Source organism: Chiloscyllium plagiosum, chromosome 10, assembly GCF_004010195.1.
Source record: "Chiloscyllium plagiosum isolate BGI_BamShark_2017 chromosome 10, ASM401019v2, whole genome shotgun sequence".
NCBI lineage: Eukaryota > Metazoa > Chordata > Chondrichthyes > Orectolobiformes > Hemiscylliidae > Chiloscyllium > Chiloscyllium plagiosum.
Genome location: NC_057719.1, coordinates 84,366,030 through 84,388,202, shown reverse-complemented (window position 1 = coordinate 84,388,202; position 22,173 = coordinate 84,366,030). Strand labels below are relative to the sequence as shown.

At 42.7% G+C, this 22,173-nt stretch overlaps 1 protein-coding gene across 1 annotated transcript in view; it reads left to right on the top strand.

Annotated features, from left to right (window-relative positions):
- The window catches only part of LOC122554015 (metastasis-associated protein MTA1-like), a 170,586-nt gene that overhangs the window by 88,117 nt on the left and 60,296 nt on the right, over positions 1 to 22,173 (top strand). Inside the window, exons 17-18 of the mRNA XM_043698501.1 lie at positions 578 to 613; positions 21,244 to 21,275. Coding sequence (XP_043554436.1) covers positions 578 to 613; positions 21,244 to 21,275 — 68 coding nt within the window. The remainder of the gene's footprint in view (positions 1 to 577; positions 614 to 21,243; positions 21,276 to 22,173) is intronic.

Genomic DNA, 22,173 nt, shown 5'->3' with positions numbered 1-22,173 from the left:
AAGCCCTCCACTCAGCTTCCTGAGGTCAATGAACAGCTCCTTCATTTTGCTGATGTTGATGGAGAGATTGTTGTCTTTTTACCATATCGTTGAGCACTCTATCTCCTTCCTGTACTCCATCTTGTTGTTGTTTGAGATCTTATCTACAATGGTGATATTGTCATCAGCAAACTTGTCAATGGAGTTGGGGTGGAATTTGACCACATAGTTGAGAGTGTATAAGGAATATAGTAGGGGGCTGAGTACGCAGCCTAGTGGAGCACTAGTATTGAGGATTATGGTAGAGGAGGTGTTGTTTCCTATCCAGATTGTATCATAAATATGGTGGTCTTGTCTCAAGCGCAGTTACTTTGACAGGCTTGATCCTTTTATGTAATAGTTAGGTCACATCATCAATTTAAAAATCAATGTGAAGTCAAATGACACTGTGATGTACCTCCTATTTGACCATCGTGTTGAAAGTTTTCTTAAACATTGTCAGGAAGGTAAATGTTGAGAGGTCTTCAACTGTGAAAATTCTATTACTGAGAGTGATGTGCCAGTGTGTAATTTATTGTTTCTTTTATCTTCTTTGCAGGCAGCACAAAGAAACGCCTTCTGATGCCTTGTAGGGGTAAGAGATCTGAATTCCATTTGCTCTCAATCTGTGTTTTTCTTGCTTGCGTTTATTTATCTTTGCTTTTCTGTTTCTGTACTTTGTCTCCTATCTGTTCCTAAGGGCAGAAGTTAATCCCCTCCTCGAAGCAAGTCCGGAGGTGGGAGAGTACTTAATCTGGGACTTCACTGTTTCCTCACCTCTTCCTGATTAAGTCAATGAAAGAAAGCTGGAGAACAGCTTTCTCTTGGCACTGACTATTGAAGCCCTAAAGTGCGTAATTAATGCCTACTTCATGTCCTCATCCCACAGCCAGTGGCATGGAACCAATGTTTGATGGAAGACTTGCCATGCTGGAAGGTTGAAAGCTGGTGTTGGAAATGGGGTTATTAGATTAGATTGTCGCCTGAGGTGGGAATTGAACCCGGGTCTCCGGCGCTGTGAGGCAGCAGTGCTAACCACTGTGCCACCGTTATGGAGGACAGGGATGGGGGATGTGGTTTATCGATCTTATGGAAGGACAAAGGTGGAGCTTGCTGAGAGTCCTTTTTTATCCTTGTTGCCAAGTCGCCTCTCTCATCTATGGTCTAGGTCCCATGACAATACTGGGTGTATAGCCAACCTGTGCCACCACTCCCATTGATGCTGCCTCTGCGATCAGCCATCGGCTTTTAAGGGAACATGATTATTAGAGCAGGAGAAGACCTTTAAACCTGTCATACCTTCTCAGCCATTCAGTTAGACCCTGGCTGATTATCTACCTCAATGCCACACCATCTTCAAATTCCTTGATGCCGTTGTTTCCAAAGGCTAGTGATTTCTATTTTGAGCATGTTCAATTATTAAACTTCCCCAGCTCTAGGGGAAAATGAATTACAAAGATTTACCCCCCTCTGAGTGAAGAAATTTCTCCTCATCTCAGTCTTAAACAGTCTCTCCTTTTATCCTGGGATTATGTCTCTGATTTTACATTCAGCAGCCAAAGTAAACATTATTCCTCCTTTTGCTCTGTCTTGGCCTTACATCTCAAGTTTCAATTAGGTCACCCCTCATTCTTTGAAATGCTAGACAACACAGACCTAATGTCCTCAATCTGTCTTCATATAGCAATCCTGCTATTGCAGGAGTTTATCTGATGAACCTTCATTGCACTTCCTTCGTGGCAATAGTATCCTTCCTGAGATAAGGTGGCCAGAATTGGAATGATGACTCAGTGGTTAGCACTGCTGCCTCACAGCACCAGGGACCCAGGTTCAATACCAGTCTCTGGCGTCTGTCTGTGTGGAGTTTTCACATTCTCCCCGTGTCTCCCACGGTGAGACACACTCCGTTTTCCTCCCACAATCCAAAAGATGTGCAGGTCAGGTGAATTAGCCACGCTAAATTGCCCAGAGTGTTAGGTGCATTAGTCAGAGGGAAATGGGTCTGGGTGGGTTACTCTTCAGAGGGTCAGTGTAGACTTGTTGGGCCGAAGGGCCTGTTTCCACACTGCGGAATCTAAGCTAATCTAATCAGAACTGTATACCATGTTCTAGGTGACCAAGGGTCACTCCAGCTGCAGAAAAACATATTTATTTCTGTAGTCAAATCCTCTTACGATAAGGGCAGATATAAGATTTGCCTGAATAAATCTAAATACTGTGCATACAGGAAATGTGAAATAAAAACAGCAAGTGCTATAGTGAATCAGCAGGTCTGGCAGTGTCTATGAAGAGAGAAACAAAGTTCATGTTTCAAGTCTGCTATGAAACTTCGGAACAACATTTATCTTCCTAATGCTTGCTACATCTGCATCTTAACTTTAGGTGACTCATGAAGAAGGTCATTCAGGTTCTTTTGCACTTCCCAATCTCTCTCAATTCAAGAAATGTTCTGCCTTTCTGTTTCTTCTGCCAAAGTGAATGACTTCACATTACATTTCATCGTCTGTCTTCTCATTCATTGCTTAGCCTGTCCTAGTCCTCTTGAAGCCTCCTTGCATCCTTCTTCCAACTGACATTTCCAATGAATGTTTTGTCATCAGCAAATTTTGAAATAATTTGTCCCAAATAATTTATTTAGGTTGTGAACAACTGAAAGCGATGAAGTTCTGGGGCTACTGAGATAGCGCTGGATAGTGGGACTAGGCAAAAGTGAGGACTGCAGATGCTGGAAATCCGAGTCTAGATTAGAGTGGTGCTGGAAAAGCACAGCAGGTCAGGCAGCATCCGAGGAGCAGGAAAATCGACGTTTGAGGAAGGGCTTTTGCCCGAAACCTTGATTTTCCTGCTCTTCGGATGCTGCCTGGCCTGCTGTGCTTTTTCAGCGCCACTCTAATCTGGATAGTATGACTAGTTGGGTAGCTGTTCAGGGAGCTAGTTCAGACATGACAGTGTTAAAGCTCACTTGGCTTTCCTATTAAAGCGAGAGAACAAGAAAAAATAAAGTATTAAAGATCCTCTATTGATTGCTTCTCACCACGTGGCGGGGGGAGCCCAGCAATCACGAGTGTGTGCTGACACACTAGGCAAGCGCTCTCCCATGTGATTACACAAGCTGAGGCTTTTTCTACCTTTTTTAAAATGAAGCGTTTCGTGTGCAACTGCCCCCAATTCAGTTACTGCTGGGACATGTTGGGGCAGGACTTTCCCTTGAGTTCCACACAGGGGTGTACCCTAAACCCCCTTTCCCCAGAAAATCTCTCCACTCCCAGTTCCTGAGTCCAGATCCCGCATAGCTGCTCAATGTCCTTCGCGACATTACCTCCTGATAAATGATAGAGGGTGCTAACCGAAAGAGTGCGGGTGGACCGAAGTACTGTCCTCTCCACCTCAGACTTATATGGATGAACCATTAATGTAGTCTTTTTCTGCATAAAGCCCCTAATCTGAAAATAACAAAAGAGGTCCCTCCTACATAGTTCATATTTCTGGCTCAACTGCTCAAAAGACATCAGGACCTCCCCCTCAAATAAATCTCCTAAACTGGAAACTCCTCTAGACTCCCAGACCCTAAAGCCAGAATCCATCAATCCGGGCCGGAATCCTGGCATTCCTACTATGGGAGTAAAAGGGGAAGTTTTTTGTAAATTGCCATCACTTTGTCGCATTATACTCCATGCTTTAACCGTGTTAAGGACAAATGGATTTCTGCAATGGTTCATAGCAGTCCTCCATCTTGTCCATAAACAACAAGTTAAGGAGGGGGCATTCTGCCCGGGAGGCCTCGATGCCCAGCCAGATTGACCTGCGGTCCTGGCAAGCCCAATCAGCCATAAAGCATAACAGGGAAATGAATTGATATTTCTTAAAATCTGGAAAGTCCACACCCCCTATCCCCTGGGGAAGCTGCAATTTGGCGAGCTTAATAAGAGGCTGCCTGTGACGCCAGATACAACTGTTCAGCCTCCGTAGCACTTGCCTGGGCAGCATCAAAGGAAACATTCGCGAGGGATATAATAAACGAGGAAGAACATTCATTTTAACCAGAGCTATTCTACCCAACCAGGATATCGAAAAATCCTCCCAGCGCCAAACGTCCTGTCTAATCTTCTCGATCAACTGCACAAAGTTAGCTTTATATAATTGATCAAAGGCTGGGGTGAAAAAATACAGGAAACCTCCCTGAGACCATCTGAAAGGGAATCGGTTCCACCCCCAAGATCGGGTACTCTAATAAGACCCCCCCACGGGCATGGCCTCCGACTCCATAAAATTGATTTTATACGCTGAGAAAGAACCAAATAATTTAATCTCTTGTATTAAGCGGGACATAGATATTGTTGGGTTAGTTTGAAAAAGAAGAACATAATTTGCATAAAGGGTGATCTTATGCCCTCCTGATCCTACTGCCGGGGCAGCTATTTTGGGTTCCTCTGGATAGCCTCTGCCAATGGCTTAATCACTAATGTAAACCGCATAGGTGAGCGGGGGCACCCTTGTCGGCTGCCTCTACCAATACTAAAATTGTCAGACCTTTATACCATTAGTGAGAACAGCTGCCTTAGGATCACTATATAACACTGCTACCCACGTGGCAAAGACCCCTCCAAGACCAAACCGTTCCAGGACATAGAAGAGGTACACCCACTCCATCTGGTCAAACACGTTCTCTGCATCCAGGGAGACTACAAGTCCAGAATCGATCCTTGCTGGCATACCTGAACAATATTCAATACTCTTCTAATGTTGGTAGAAGTCCTGCAACCCCTTATAAAACCTGTCTGGTCCTCCTTTACAGTGGAGGGCAAGACCTTCTCCACCCTCAAGGCCAGCATTTTCGACAAAATTTTAAAATCCACATTTAATAACGATATGGGCCTGTACAAAGTATAATCCTCCAGGGCCTTCCCTCTGTTGAGAATAAGGGAGATATTTGCTTCTCTCAGAGAGGATGGGAGGCAGTCCTGACTGTACGAATAAATGTACCTATCCAACATTGGCCCGGCCAGCATGTTTATAAACTCTCTATAAAACTTGCTCTGAAATCCATCTGGGTCAGGCGCTCTACCGCTCTGGAGCTGCCTCACCACTTCCTGTATCTCTTGGCTTGTCAGAGGGGCATTCAAAAGAGATGCCTGCTCTGAAGTTACACCTGGGATGTCCAAGTCTTTAAAAAAAACTCCATCTTCACTAGTCTGTCCTCACACAGCCCTCCGACCAGTATAATCCGGAGTAGAATTTCCTGACTGCCGCGTTAATCTTTTTGGAGTCTCAAGTGAGAATACCAGCACACTCTCTGATGGATGTGATAGATTGGGGGCACTCATCTTTCTGGCCAGATACACCAGATAACTACCCGGCTTACCATTCGAATAACCTCTGTTTTGCAAAGGAGATTTCCCTCTTTGCTGTCTGGGTGAGTGCAGTATTCAGAGCAGCCCTGAGGGCTGTAATCCGCTGCAACTTGGTGACAGACGGTCTGTCAAAGTATGCCGTCTCAGCTGCCTTCAGCCGGGCCTCAAGTATATGCTGCTGCTCTCCCCCTCTGACGCTTCCGGGTTGGTGAGTAAGAAATAATCAAGCCCCTTGCATAGGCCCTGGCAATCTCCCAGAGCACCGACAGGTTACTGGCCGTACCCAAATTAATGTCCCAAAAAAATTAAATGCTCGCGAAAAATACTCAGGAAAATTACCATCCTTCAGGAGGAAGGAATCCGTGCGCCAGTACTGTGAGCCTGTCACATTACCCCTGGCCTTGACCTCCATGTACACTGCCGCATGATCAGAAATGGCTATGTTCCCTATTCTACAGGACAGCACCGAAATCAAAGAGGCTAATGGAACAAAAAACATTTCAATCGTAGTGTAGCACTTATGTGGGTCAGAGAAAAAAGTGAAGTCCCTACCGTCAGGGGGAAGACATCTCCACACATCCACCAATCGCAGCTCCCCACTCAGGTCCACCAGTTGCCTGGATTGTGGGGACATACCCGTGAGACCCCTGGCATCCTATCCACCTTGGGGTCCAAAAGTCGGTTAAAGTCTGCCCCTGTAATTGTCTGATGTGCTTCAAGGGCCATCAACCTGGGAAGTGCATCCATTAAAAATTTAAGGGGATGTGCCGGGGGACAATAGACATTCAAAATCCTGTACTCCTCTCCATGTATTAAAGCTTTAAGGATCACAAACCGCCCATATTCGTCCTTAATTTGGTCTAACACAAAATGGAGGATTCTTCTGGATGAGTACAGCAACTCCTCACCTTTTAGAAGAGGAGACTTGAGTCCAGCATTGGCATTCCCATTAAAGGATGAGAAAAACACCCGGCCGAACCCTCTCTGCTGTAACTTTAATAGCTTCTTATCGGTGTACTTCTTGCAGCAAGGCTACATTGACTCTTTCTTTTATAAGGCTTGAAAGTATCTTCTTTCTCTTAATCGGTGAATGACTCCCCTTAATATTCCAGGTGCACCATTTAAACGAACTAGCCATAGCTGTCCATGATAGCCCATGACTCCCTGGGAGGAAGAATCCACTCATAATGAGCTGAGTGAAAACGGTAAAGAGTTTGTATAGTTTTGAGAATACAACTACAAAAACTACCAAATCAAAACTTCTAACAACTACTGCTACAATGAACCAACATAAAAAACAAAGAAGAGGAGACTTTCTACCTAGCCCACAGGGGACACTCTTTCAACCCACCAATCCCTCCATGGCTCCTTCTAGCTGAAGCTGTGCCCCAAACCCAGGCAAAACAAAGTAAAAAAAAAATTGCGTGCATTTTATAACAAGAAAATTAAAAGTGGGGATTCAGCCCATCCCATCCATACTTGGACCTTCAGCAATCCTTGTAGACTAAAAAAATGCTGTCCCCTAAATGTCCCCTCCCCCCCCCGCCATTCCATACGAGAGAGAATAGAAAAGGGAATGATAGAAAAACAAAGGATAATGGGAGGGGAGAAAGAAGGGAGAAGAGAGAGAAAAAGAAGGGGACCCCCACATATTAAAAGAACAAAAGTAGGTAAACCAGGCAAACCACAGAGAAAAAGTAAACACTATTGTCTATATTATTTGAGCCAGCTAGTTTATTTTAAGGAATCCAGGAAATCCTTTGCCTTTTCTGATGAGTCAAAATTAAACAGGCACTCTCTGCAGCTGAAACGTAATATTGGTGAATATCTTAAAGAGTAGTGAATATTCAAGTCCCTCAGCCTCTTATTTACCTCATCAAAGGCCTTCCACTTGTGGTTCACGGCTGCAGAAAAGTCTTGGAAGAACACAATTCTTGATTCCTTGTATATCAGGGCCCGTGGATCCTTCCCCAGTGCTCTGGAAGCTTCCAACACTATTTGCTTATCTCTGTAATGCTGAAGTCGCCTAGGCTTGGGCGGGGGCACTGGTCTGACCTGGGCCTTCGCACTGCGACCCGGTGGGCTCGCTCGACCTGCACCCGGCCCGCCCTGACCTCCAGCCTCAAACTGCAGGATCCATTGCTCCAAGAAGTTGATGAGCTGCCCTTCTTCCTCCTGTTCTGGCAGCCTGATCAGGTGGATGTTGTTCCGATGGCCTTGATTTTCAAGGTTGTCGACTTGCTCCATTAAGGCCTGTACCTATCTTTCCAGGGCCTGGACCCAGCCCTTTGAAGATTCCATCACGGTTTTGGAAGCTGCGGCCTGCTACTCCATCTCCACAATGCGTTGCCCTAGACACTGGATCTCCTGCTCACGCTTCTGAAGCATGGCCGAGATCAGTTCCAGCCTGGTCTGGGTCTCTTCCATCGCTGAATCAATCTTCTCTTGGAGTTTCACGAACTCCGAGACCAGGCTCTGCTGCGCAGGTAAGTCCACAGGAACGTTCGCAGAGGCCGACGCTGCATTCGCGGGTGTGTCTGTTGCTGCAGGAGAGTGCCCTGCTAGTTGCAATCCTTGCTGTCCTTTTCCCTTGGTCATCTTCCTTAATCGACAAAACTGACACACTGCAATTCCAGGAATCCAAGACTGCCGATTTTTACCACAGTAGCTAAGAAAGGGAGGGTAAATGCAATTCTTTGCCTACGTTATGATGCAGAGCTCAGCAGGGCAGACCTACTGGATTGCCATCATGTTGTATCTCAATCCCATATGATCTAATTCTATTCATTAACCTCCTCTTAATCTGGTTTATCAAGATCTTTTCATGCTTCTTTTTCAGTGTGACAGTAATATCCTGAAAAGCTTCAAGTTTTTGAAACATGATTTTGGAGTGATTGTAATGAGGTCAACCAGTTGGACCTCATAGAATGTCAGTTCCATGACCTGCTTCAATCAGGGAGCCCTGTCTAACATGTTAACGGAGTATGTCACAGGTTCTGTTTACTCCGAGAGCTTGCTCTGCGGAAGCTGGATCAGTGTCAAAGGTTTTCCACATATAGATGAAGTGTGACATGGTGATGGGATACCAGCCTGTGTGGAGTTATTTCAGTGGCGATGATGGGAAAAGTACACTCCTGAAGAAATCCACTCGCAATAGTTGTTTTTCAGTTGGGGTAAGCATTTCTGGAATCATTTGGGAAGCTTGAACTTGTTCGATCCTGCTGCCGAAGACTGGGCCCGATATGTGGGAATAATACATTATTTTTTCCATGACATTGGGGCAGATGAATAACTATGACTAAATCTCCTGATGGTTTGTGGAACCGCAGCTTTATTGGTTATTAGGAGGCTGACATTTCCTGAGGCACCAGATACCAAAACCTTTCAAGAGTTCACAGATTTAGTTAAGGAATATTACAACCCTAAGCTTCCTCTAATTCTGAGATGCTATCACTTTTATTTGACATTCAAGAATGAGCGGAATTGGGATTTTTGAAGAGTGTAAGGTGACTGGCAAGGTCATGTGACTTTGGTTTAACCCTTATGAGATGCTGAGAGACCATTTGGTATATGGGATTCATGATGTAACTATGCAAAAGTGCTTACTAGCTGAAACTCAACTGGACTTCAAACAGGCACTACAACTGGCTTTGTCATTAGAAAATGCGGCAAGTGGTACATTTGATTTACAGGATATTCCGATGAAAGTAGACACCCTCACCAGGCTGGCTGAGCTTGAGAGACACCACTTGAGTGAAGGCAATGACATGGTCTCACTCAGGACATATCCTGAATAGAGGGCCTGTAGGTCAGCTCACTGCAAAACCCCAAAACAAAGGCAAGTTTGAATAGTTAACGTTTTCTTCAGAATCTGGGTTGGCAAGTCATTGTAATTGCTGCCGGTGTGCAGACTTGAGACAGCAAAAGAATCCTACAAGAGTTGAGTAAGAGAACTCTTGTATCCAGAAGACCCAGTCTTGGCAAAACTGAAACAGTTGGTGGTGATGCGAGAAACCAAAGGGTCATCAAAACCAGAACTGAAACCTTTATGGACCCGGAGAGACCAGATCACAGTAGAGGACGGCATTTTATTATGGGGAGCAAGAATGATTCTCCTAAGCAAAGATCACCGCCAGAACTCCAAAATGAAGATGTTGGCAAGAAATTTATTAACTGTCTTTGTGCGGCAGTGCCCAGACTGTCAACAAGGACAGAAATTACTGCCAGCAGCTCTCCCACATTCGTGGGAATGACCATGTAAACCCTGGATTTATACTATGTTGAATGTGCAGGTCCTTTCATGGGCTCAGTGTTCTTGGCCATTGTGTACACCCACTCAAAAGCGGCTGGACGGGCGTAGAGTTCATTTAATCAGACACTGGGATGACGATAGAAAAACTATGCACATCTTTTACCATACACGAACTCCTGGAAATGTTGATCACAGATAATGGGCCATCGTCTACCTGCAGGGAATTTGTGTATTTCCTAAAATATGGTATTCATTGCATAAGTACAGCTCCATACCATCCATCGGCCAACTGTCAGATGGAAAGAGCAGGCCAAATATTGAAGACAGTCTTAAAGAAACAGCTTACAGGGATAGCTCCGGCAGACTTACTAACTGGGAGAAGATTCCACACTATGTTAAATCTGATCTTCCTGGCTTTGAGGGGGAAGGGTGAAACGGCATCTGGAATGCCAGTGCTGGACACAAGACTCCTCTAAAATCTACTGAGTTGGTCCTGCTTACTGGTAATGCTGCACTCATCATAAGGCAGCAAGGTCCTTCTAGAGTGGTTCAGAGGAACGGTCACTCGACCCGAAACGTTAACTCTGATTTCTCTCCACGGATGTTGCCAGACTTGCTAAGCTTTTCCAGCAATTTCTATTTTTGTTTCCCTTTTTCCATCTGAAAGTCTGCATACCCCTTGACCTGACTGTACCTGTATGAGTTGAGCTTGTACTTTTTTTATATGCATTTTTACCCATGTATCCTTTGTATTTTTATTTGTCCTTGTTTGAACTTGTGTCCCAATTTTAACTTCCTTAAAATCCATTCACCGACTCAATGATAAAATCAGATCTGTTTATCTGACATGTCTGTCTGCACCTTCTTTGACATATCTGTGTGCACATCTGTTTGTAGACTTAGTGTAAAGGACACGAGTAAAACTGAAATCTGTCTGTTACTGTGACTTGGTGATGGATGATTTATGCTATGAATCATTAAATAAATAATTCACTCATTCTGCTGCATTTCTTCATCTCGACCTTACTAATAGCAATCTTTGGTCACCTACGCAGGAAACAAATCAGTCTTGACTGCAGCCATCAATTGCAATTGCTGTGAGACTGAGTAGTATAAATATTTTGTCGTGTAAAAGCATTACCTAGGGTTGAACTGAGCATTGTAGAAGACAAAGATTAGCTAATCGCAGCTAGGTGCATAACTCACTGTGATAGCGTGCTAGAAATTGAGCCCTATTATTCCCAGAGTCTTCGCAAAAGTTAAACAATTTTATAAAGTGTGCAAAAGTTCTCAATTTACCTGATTTTCACACACAGGTTAATAGAAAGCACAGACCAGGTTTCTGTACTAAATAAGAATTACAGTTTATTTTTTAAAAACGTTGAGATTCAAGCTACAGTTTAACAGCTATGAACTATCACCACATAATATAGCAAATTAAAATTCTTTGGCAACTTCTTGTTTGTGTTCCACATCTCCAGCATCCGCAGTTCTTTGTTTTACATTAAAACTCTAATGCCTTGATAAACTCCCTCATGTATACATACAGACGCAAACACAGACGGACAAGGAAAAATAAATTATGGGCAGAGGTAATTCATTAGGTTGCCAAGATGATCCTCATGATTCTTGTGCCAACCAGAACATTGCTTTTCAATCATCTTTCTTCAGATGCCTCTATTAGTTTGTAAGGGACATTACATTCATTGATAAAATGAATTTCAGTTAAATTCACAGCTTACAACTGCTGAATGAAAGATGAACTGGTTTTCTTTAAGTTTAAAACAGGTTTTGACTGCAGGGAGTGGGGAAAACACACTCCAAGCTGTTCAATTATATGAGAAACAATTGCATAATTATTGGCAGGCAAAACTGGTCACTAGTCCATAGCCCAATTAAGTTCTTGTTGCCGCCCAGAGAAGCACCTGAATACAGAACACCACTGATCCTGTTTGTTTCTGCAACCTCTTCAGTTACTGAAAGTTCAAACAGCTGTTTGGTGCTTGCCATGTGAGTTTTAAATTACTTGCTTTCAAATAACTTGCAGCCATCCTTTCAAAACACTGATTTTTAAACAGTTCTTTCTCTACAATTGTAAAAGGTACAGACATAAAAAGACACGATCCATATACAGGATAGAACTATAGACATTTATTTAGCTGAAGCACGCGATTGGGCCCATTGTGTTTGCACCAGCTCACACAAATGCAGCCGTCTAGCCTGATGCCATTTTCTAACTCTTGATATGTAACCTTGTGTTTTATGGCTTTTCAATAGTTAACCCAAATCCTTTTTGAATGTTATGAGGGTTTCGGCTTCTACACCATTTCAGGTAGTCAGTTCAAGGTTACTCCTCTGAACATCAAACTAAACCTATGCCCCCAACCCCAGTTATGGACCTTTAAATCAATGGAATACAGGGTTGTTCTATCTGGACTCCTTATAATTTTATACAGTTGTATTAGATCTGCCCTTGCCATTTCCTGTTCAAAAGAAAAGCACAAACAAATTGTTCTCGTGTCTCCAGTTCTGCAGTCCAGGCAATATTGTATAAATTTCCTCTCTAGTGCAGTCAAATCTTTCCCAGTGTATGGTGATTGCTGCTGCTCATAGTATTCCAATTGTCGTCTAATTTGTGTTTCATGTGCCTGTATAATGGCGGCACGGTGGCTCAGTGGTTAGCACTGATGCCTCACAACGCCAGGGTCCCAGGTTTGATTCCAACCTCCGGCGACTGTCTGTGTGGAGTTTGCACATTCTCCCCGTGTCTGCGTGGGTTTCCTCACACAGTCCAAAGATGTGCAGGTCAGGTGGATTGGCCCGTAGTGTTAGGTGCATTAGTCAGAAGGAAATGGGTCTGGGTGGGTTACTCTTCGGAGGATCGGTGTGGACTGGTTGGGTCAAAGAGCCTGTTTCCACACTGTAGGGGATCTAATCTAATCATAATCTCCTTACTCTTTTATTGTTCATCTCAGCCAGTAAAGGCAAGTAGCCTTCTTGACCACCTTAGCTAAATATCTAGCCACCTTCAGGTGTCTGTGGGCACGCACTCCAAGGTGTCTCTCCTCCTCTACAATTTTCAGTATCCAACCATTTATTGAATATTCCCTAGCCTTGCTTTTCCTCTCAAGTGCAGTACATCATAACTATCTGGATTTAATTCTTTTTGCTACTTTCGTGCCCACCAACATCTTCCTGCAGCCATTACTATCTTTGTAGAGACCAATAACCTTTAAAAAGATTCAAACTTCCACTTTGCAGCTGTTAGAAAGGAATAACTTGAGACTCAACACCCAGGTCTGTTCCAGTCATCGAATGGTTTGTTTCACACTGGCAGGGAGCAGGTTGCTTGGCACAACATGCATGTCTCCACTGAACAAAGAAAATCGTGCAATTTTTGTACACTTACTCCTGCTGGTTACAAACGAATCACGATATTAATTGATTAAATGCATGTCCAATCAGGTTAGAACATAGAAAAGTGCAGCACAGAACAGGCTATTTGGCCCATGATGTTGTGCCAAGCATTAATCCTAATGTAAGATAAAATAACAACGTATGCACCCCTCAATTCACTGCTAACCATGTGCATGTCCAGCAGTCACTTAAATGTCCCTAATTACTCTGCTTCCATCACAAAGGCTGGCAACGCATTCTGTGCATTCACAACTCTCTGCGTAAAGAACCTTCCTCTGACATCCTCTCTATACCTTTCTCCTAATATCTTAAAACTATGACCCCTTGTGCCAGTCAATCCTGCCCTGGGGAAAAGTCTCTGACTCTATAAGTTAATAGTTAGGCATCATGTGATTAGGTAATCAGCTTGCTGACAGCACGACATCATCTCATGATGTTCATTAGACATCTTCTCAACCATGCCTGTGTTCTCAGAATGAGTCATGAAACAGACCCTTCGGTCCAACCCGCCCATGCCATCCAGATATCCCAACCCAATCTAGTCTCACCTGCCAGCACCCAGCCCATATTCCTCCAAACCCTTCCTATTCATATATCCTTCAAATGCCTCTTAAATGTTGCATTTGTACCAACCTCCACCACTTCCTCTGGCAGCTCATTCCATATACATACCACCCTCTGTGTGAAAACGTTGCCCCTTAGGTCTAAGTGTTCAGGAATTCCTTTTCTCACCCACATTCCTAGCTCGTTGTTTCTAGCGGTCAGTTACTCCATGCAGCTGCCTGTGTAACTTCAGTAACTGAATAATTACAGGAGTGTGGTCAAGTTGATCAGGTCCCACATTCAATCAGCAGCAGTCCACTGTACAATATAATATGTAACTATTGTAGCCTGTCTTGACCATGGTTGACCTGAGTAGAAGCAGAAAATGATGACACAAGTTTTCACATTTTCAACTTTTTTCCTGTAACAAGTGACTTAAAAGCAATATTGACAAAATGCTTATTTTTGTAGTCAACTTATACATTAAACTGTAAAGAGGATCAACACCTGTTATATTTATTGCACACTGTAATTGGAGTATTAAAAGCAATATATATATATAAATGCACAGTTAATTCAAGCTTACAAAGGATTCCCATAAGCCACTTTCAGGAAATGTAACTTAAACTGGCTGTCTTCAGTCACTTCCTTCAGTTTTCTGGTAGTTCCTTAAATGCGCCACAGCAATAAAGCCTGTTCCATTGATTCTTCTTCCTCCTAGTCACAAATCTTCCAAAACCCTGAGTAGGCTGTAGGATGTATCTTTTTGAGAAACTCTGTCTCTCCCACACCCGTCTTTGCTCCACAATGACCACACACAACTAATGTCTGACTGTAATACTTAATGATTTGTAGGAAAGCCTGCAAGTTGTTCAGGAAACTGGCATCCTCTGACCTCTTGCCCCCACATGGCAATGTGCAATACGTTGGCCTTGCATCCAGACAGAAATGCAATTAGCTATTCTTGATTCCAACTCTCCTCTTAGAAGAAAACAGCATAGCCCAATGTCTCCTACATCTTTCTGGGACTTGGCGCCTATTCATTGTGAACTCAGGTTGCTGTCATTGTCTTCAAACATAAAACTTTCCACCTTCATCCTATTATAGTCTAATTTGATCTCTGACTATCAATCCACCAAGATTTACGTTCTGGTGGACTTCAGAACAGGTCACATGACTCTCTTTATTTACCTTGGTTTAAAGATACAACCAAGAAGATCATAATTTTGCAAACCTCATATTTGTAACAGAAATTTCTTTTACAGTATCAATCACATAGCTTATTTTTATCACTTGCAAATGTATTCATCATTCTCCTTGTATTTAAGTCAAAACCATTGATCTCCACCACAAATTAAGCTGGTACTGAGCCTTGAGGATCTCCACTTGAAGCTTTCTTCCAGTCACAAAATCCCTGTTAACTGTTACCTTTCGCTTCCTGGCTCTGAGCCAATTTGCTCCAGAAGCTATGGGCTTTCACTTTGATGATTATTCTGCCATTTGGGAACTTATCAATAGCCTTGCTAAAATCTACATAGGAGATATGGCTTTCACCAGTTTCCTCATTTCCCCTCCCCCCACCTTGTCTCAGTCAAATCCCCGAAACATCGATTCTCCTGTTCCCTGGATGCTGCCTGACCTGCTGCGCTTTTCCAGCAACACATTTTCAGCTAAAATCTACATAGACTACATAAAAGACGCACTACCCTCATCTTCCTTTCTGATTAGCTGCTCAAAACGTTCTATTATATCAGTTAGAAACCACCTTACCTTCACAAATTGTGATGATTGTTTTTGATTAATTCTTTCTCAAGGAATATTAATCGGTCTTTCAAAATTTAGTCTGATATTTTCCTACTAGCTGACTGGCTTGTAATTGTTTCATCTCTGCCAGTTTCTCCCTACTTCAACAGTGGTACAGCATTTGCTGTCTTCCAGGCCTTTTGATCAACAGAATCTTTACATTTATTTTGATATTGAAAGGGAGTTGAAATCAAGAACAGTTAAATAAATTCTGCCTGAATACACCTCTTTGCGAAGTTAATCTGTTGCATATTGCCATGATGTGGAGGACAGAGGAAGCTATTTTTGAAATCAAGTTACAAGGTTCACAACAAATCAATGAATGTTGCTATTTCTTCTCTTGCTGCCCTTAACAGCCCAGGGTGCATTTCATATGCAGCTAAGGATTTACCCACTTTCAAAGATGCTAAATTTAGTAATATCCCTTTTCTCTCAATATTAATGTCATGAATATTTCACACTCATCCTCCCTAATTATAGTGTCTGTATTGTTTTTCAATAATAACAGACAGGGAGTGTTCATTAACAACTGTACCAACCATTAAAAAGCCACATGCATTCTTCAGTTATACTCTGTTATAATCCCTGCTGATGATAACGCAGGACAAGTCAAATTCCAGAAGGAAACCTAATTGGACGGACCACAAGGGGAAATTTTGCAATTTGCTTATGATGTAGTCAGTCACTGAACAGATTCACAAGAGGCTACCAGTGTACTGCAATAAACAAAAATCAAAGTTTATTACATGAGATGATAACTCAAACAATTTTACAGTATACAGGAACTAGTTCAAACAGTGAAGATACTATTTCCACTTTGAAGTTCCTTCTTCAGTTGTCACAGCCATACTTGGTTTCTATCTGGTAAACCTCTGCATTCACTTGATGTTAACATCTTTAATTAATGTTTTTTTCATTAGACCCTAATAGCTCACTTATTTCTCAATACTGATTCCTTAACTCTTCTTCTGCAACTTCTGCCTCGAGAGTTTTCTCTTATTAAAACACTCTAGACTTCTCTTTTCCAACCCTGATTGTCTCGAGATTGCTAAGCTAACAGCACCTTTGCTGCCAAATACCTGTTCTCTCTGACCAAAATTTGTACACTTGCTAACTTTTTGGATGATTTCACCTTTCTAAAGGGCAGCTGTTTCCGTTTCTGTCTCTGTCTCTGTCTTTTGCCTGAAAAGTCGATTTTCCTGCTCCTCAGATGCTGCCTGACCGGCTGTGCTTTTCCAGCACCACACTCTTGGCTCTGTCTCTGACTCCCTGGGTCATCGGACTCCTTGTTAGTAGGCAAGAGGCCAATTTTCCTTTCTCATGTATTCAATCTAATGATGACATCAGTTTGAATTGAATAAAAAATCTAGAATTGAAAAAAAGTTCAGCCTAATGCAAATCATTGTCCTAAAAACTCATCTGGTTCATGAATGTGCTATCTTTACCTGGTCTGGCCTACGTGGTCCACAGTAGTTGACTGTTAAGTGCCCTCTAGGCAAATAGGAACGGGCAGAAATAGGAATGCCGAGCCAGCGGCACCTATATCTCATAAGCGAACTTTTAAAAAAGTGACCGGAAGATAGAGATTTAAGGTAACTGACAATGACTGAGTTGTGTAGCAGGTTGTTCTGATCTGGAATGCACACATGAGATTCACACAACTTTCAAGGGGAATTAGATCTATGTTTGAAGTGGAAGAGGTTTGCAGGGCTGTAGAGGTGGATCAGAGAACTGGACTAATCAACTAGCCCTTTCAAAGAGTCAATATAGTCACTTTGGGCCAATTGACTTTCTTTTGTGTGCTCCCTTTCATTATTTCTTTCTGGAGGTTCATTTGTAGCACTCAAAGGGAATTAGACTCTTGCTTGAAGAGGAAAATGTACAGAGTTGCAGGGCAAACACAGGAGAGTGGGCACCCAGCGAAATGCTTGTTTGGAGAACAAGTGCTGACAAGGTGGGCAGAATGACCTCTGTGCTGTTACAATTCTGTGAAATTCCGTTTGATAGCGCTGTCAAAGAAACCTTGCATCACTTCGATTGAGAGGAGGCTGATAGGGTGAAAATTGGCTGGGTTGAATTTGTTCTACTTTTTGCGGACAGGATATGGGCAATTTTCCACATTTTCATTATTAAGAAATCTGAGTGACAGAATTCAATTATTGAGGTGGCTTGCATAAACTTGACTCCCTTAAGTGTTGCAGATTGAGGGGTGAGGAGAAAGTGAGGACTGCAGATGCTGGACCTCAGAGTTGAGAGTGTAGTGTTGGAAAAGCACAGCAGGTCAGGCAGCATCCGAGGAACAGGAGAATCAACTTTTCGGGGATAAGCCCTTGATCAGGAATTCCTGAACTGATCGACCTGAATTTAGGAAGATTTTTTTTTGCAGAATAAGAGGAGAAATCTTCCTCAAAGAGCTAAGGTATCAAGACTGAGGTAGGGATACGGAGCAAGTACTTGGTCAAAGGGGTTGGATGCAGATCAGTATTATCAAATGGAATGGTGAACTGAGAGATTGAAACACCTGCTTCTGTTCCGAATGCCACATGAGTATTGAATTATAAATCAAATACAAAATGTGCTGCAAAACTTTGCAAATTCTCAGCAAGTGAAGCAGCAGATATGTAACAGGAAACAGAGTGAATGGTGAAAGTTTAGCTCTGGAGCCAAAGGCCCCACACCTAGAATATTTTTGCAACCTGAACCTACACTGCATCACTGTGTCAAAGTGTCACCGACTAAATGGCACACAGCTGAGTCCACCCTGACACCGATTAGAGCTTTCTGGTGTGGACAAGAGGTAAAAATTAAGCAAGCAGGAAGAATTTAAAGGGTAATAGAAGATTAGATTAGATTAGCTTACGTTACAGTATGGAAACAGGCCCTTCGGCCCAACAAGTCCACACCAACCCGCCGAAGATAAAAATAGGGAAATTGTACTGCAACTGTACAGGACCTTGATGTGACCACATCTGTTGTACTAAGTACAATTCTGGTCTGCTGACTCAAAAAAGAATGTAATTCCATTCAAAGCGGTTCAGAGAATGTTCACTTGACTCATTTATGGTATAAAGTCTTTATCTTATGAACAAAGATTTAATAGATTTTACTCCTTGTAGTTCAGAAGAGTGAGAGATGATCTTATTAGCATGTAAGTTCTTGAGAGAACTCGACAGGGTAGATTCTGAGAGGATGATTCACCTGTAGGAAAGACGAGAAAGAGGAGACTGCTTTAAGAATCAGAGGTATGACCTTTAAGACAGAGTGGAGGAAAAGCTTTTTCTCTGAAGTTAATTATTCCATGGAATTCCCTTCCCCAGAAAACAGTGGAGGCTTGGTCATTGAATTTATTGAAGTCTGAGGTGGGTTGATATATGATAAGCAATCAAGTCAAGGGCCAGGATGGACAGGAAAGTGGTGTTGAGATCGCAATCAAATCATGTTATTGAATGTTGGAAGCAGGCTAAAGGGGCCAAAACCTATGTTCCTAAAAGACAAATCACAATATCATCTGGACTTGCTATTTCCTGTTACATATCTGTTGCTTCACTTGCTGAGAATTTGCAAGGTTTTGCAGCACATTTTGTATTTGATTTATAATTCAATACTCATGTGGCATTCGGAACAGAAGCAGGTGTTTCAATCTCTTGCAGTTTCAAGTTTTTCTGATCTTCCTTTGAGACCCAGATTGAATCTATGGTGGAATTGGGTTTTTCTCTTCCTTCCCTCTCGAAGAAGAGCTCCAGTGAGTCTGAGCGAGAGGTGACCATGAATTCCTCTTAAGAGCTCATTCACTCTTTTTCTTGCAATACTAAGCCTCTCGTCTCTAATGATAACAACTGTATGAGGAACTGATTTTCAGTCTCCCCTTTGGTATGAAGAGATGTGATGATAAAAAAAATGTTTAAAAGGTTAAGTAGGCCCAGTATAAGTACATCATGACCTTTCAAATAATGGACACTGTGAAAGAAAACACACCGTGTGCAACATCAACAGTGTTGTGTTCACAAAGAGCAGGGAGCTTGGATGAAGTCAATGGAGGACTTTGGGAGAGAGGTAATATGGATCAGTTTGTGAGTGGTATAAGATTATTATGTTCTTGAACTGAGAGAAAATGTAACCTGCCTGCAGAACAGCAGCCCAGAGCTTCCTCGTTCTTTCTTTGCAACTTCTCTCAGCTAAATGTAAGAGCTGAAAACCCATCAGAAGTTATTTTTCGCACTTGTGGAGGACTCCTGAAGCAGATTCATTGGAATCTACCACACTGTCTTGAGCAACTAGCTACAACTGTCTCAGGAAGACAACCCTTGCTGGCTGCCTGTGTGTGCAGAAGAACCCTTGGAATCAGAAACCATTTGGGACAATCTGTGACATTTCAGCATGAGTTTACCTATTCCTTGGTCAACGTACTTTGAAGTTAACACAAGGCCAATTAGGGGTGGGCACTGTGTACTAGCCCAGCCAGCAATGCTCACATCCAACAAGTGACTAAGAAAACTCTGCAGTTTTCACTTTTCTAATGCTCGGACTTGTAGTGTGTGTGCATCTTTTTTAGAGGGTAAGTATATAATAGCATAACCAAAAGTGTTTGTCAGTAATCTTTGCCTCCCTAAGTAAATTTGTTGACAAAAGAAACAATTGGCTGACTTGTTCTGATACAGTCTGAGATCTATATAAATGGCGATATCACCAAACTGGTTAAACTTGAAATTTTATTGTGACAAGTGGAAGAGTGAGACGAGGAAAGAATACAGTATGCCTCTTAAATCTACTCGAAGACCTTTCACACATTGTTTACACACTGCAGTCAGGAGCTGTTGCTGAGTGCCTGATAGCTATGCTTAAACACGTTTCATATTCTCCCTGGCATATTCACTTCTGAGGAAGGGTCACCAGACACGAAACGTTAACTCTGTTTTCTCTCCACAGAGTCGAGAGTGTGATGCTGGAAAAGCACAGCAGTCAGGCAGCATCCGAGGAGCAGGAGAATCGACGTTTCAGGCAAAAGCATTGCATCAGGAATTCCTGATGAAGGGCTTTTGCCCAAAACATCGATTGTCCTGCTCCCTGGATACTGCCTGACCTGCTGTGCTTTTCCAGCATCACACTCTCGACTCTGATCTCCGGCATCTGCAGTGCTCGCTTTCTCCTGGTTGATTTTTCTCCTCACAGACCTGCTGCTTTTCTCTAGCAATGTGTGTTTTTGTTCCATATTCTCTCTGCTTTGTTCCCAGTTCTTGTCATTTGAAAATTGAAAGCTGCTGCTCCCCATAGTCCCCTCGTGAGTCCTCCAGTGAACTCAACTAGGAGTTCTGCAGATGTCCGACTCCCCATTCCTTCCCTTCAATTCAAAAATCTAATTGTGTCAACTGAGGTATCAGTAACTAGAAGCACCTTCTGGTATTGTTGACTTTCCCACATCCACACTCATCTCCAAGGGTAATTCAGAATTAAATCCAATATGTCACTTCACCAAGTCATTGACCTGAAACATTAGCTTTATTTCTCTCTCTAACCTGCTGAGTTTTTATTTCAGTTGATTCAAATTATTAGGACTGCCTAGAACAGCCTTCACATTACATGTAATTGTGCTGACCCAGGAGTGTTAGGTTTTAACTTTCGGTGCCTGAATTCTCTCACACCTTCGTTAAAAAACAACATCCTTGAGATTACCCTTCTCACTACTGTTTTCACTTCACTTTCAGATGGGATAAGATGGGTATTGTCTTAAACAATGATGATGCTTCTTGTCGGTTTTTTTTGATTATTTTGAGATAATAAAGGGAAATGTTTCATTGGAGTTGTAAAGAAGAATAAAGAATAGTCATTGTCTTATTTTAATAAATCTTTCATTTATTGCAGGTATGTCGAACCATACCCCAGGGAGACAGCTGGTAAGGGACTTTACCTTGGGAAGCTGTTATGTAGGGGAATAGTTTTCTGTGGATTGCACTGTGATGTTCTGTATGTTCCACACCAACTTGGTCATGAATATTAAACTCTCCTCACCTAGTCAGGACGAAAAACTGGTCAGGCCTGATGCTGAATACCAATTGCTGCAGGTGTTGGAGGGATGGGTGTGTGCAAAATCCCTGGGAATTATGATTGTTCTGTTTCTCAAATGTGTCTTTGTTAGTCTGCGCAGAGCTTTGCAAAAATTTAACTTAATGTTTGACTTGCATTTGTTTTTGTTTTGCCTGACTTTCCAAAGTTGTTGGTTAATATTTGATTTTCTATTAGACAAATGTCATTAAGATTTTGAACAGGATGCTTTATGTCATACAGCCCTCCTTCCCATTTTTTCTCAACGAACTAAAGAACTGCACACTTGTTCACTTCGCCACTTCTGTTCTTCAGATGTCAGGCATGATTCTTTATCACCACGAAGTCAGTTGATTAGGTATTCAAGCCCATACCAGGGGCCTGAGCACAAAATACCAGGCTGGCACACTGGTACAGCACTAAGGAATGCCAGGTAAAAACAATGACTGCAGATGCTGGAAACCAGATTCTGGATTAGTGGTGCTGGAAGAGCACAGCAGTTCAGGCAGCATCCAAGGAGCTTCGAAATTGACGTTTCGGGCAAAAGCCCTTCATCAGGAATAAAGGCAGAGAGCCTGAAGCGTGGAGAGATAAGCTAGAGGAGGGTGGGGGTGGGGAGAAAGTAGCATAGAGTAAGAGCTTCAGGGCAGAGGAAATGACCTGGAAGTTGCAGTGGGAGAGGGACTCACTGAGATTCTTGTAGAGAGAGGAGAAAAACTTTTTCAAGGCAGGCATCCTTGCAAGAGGATT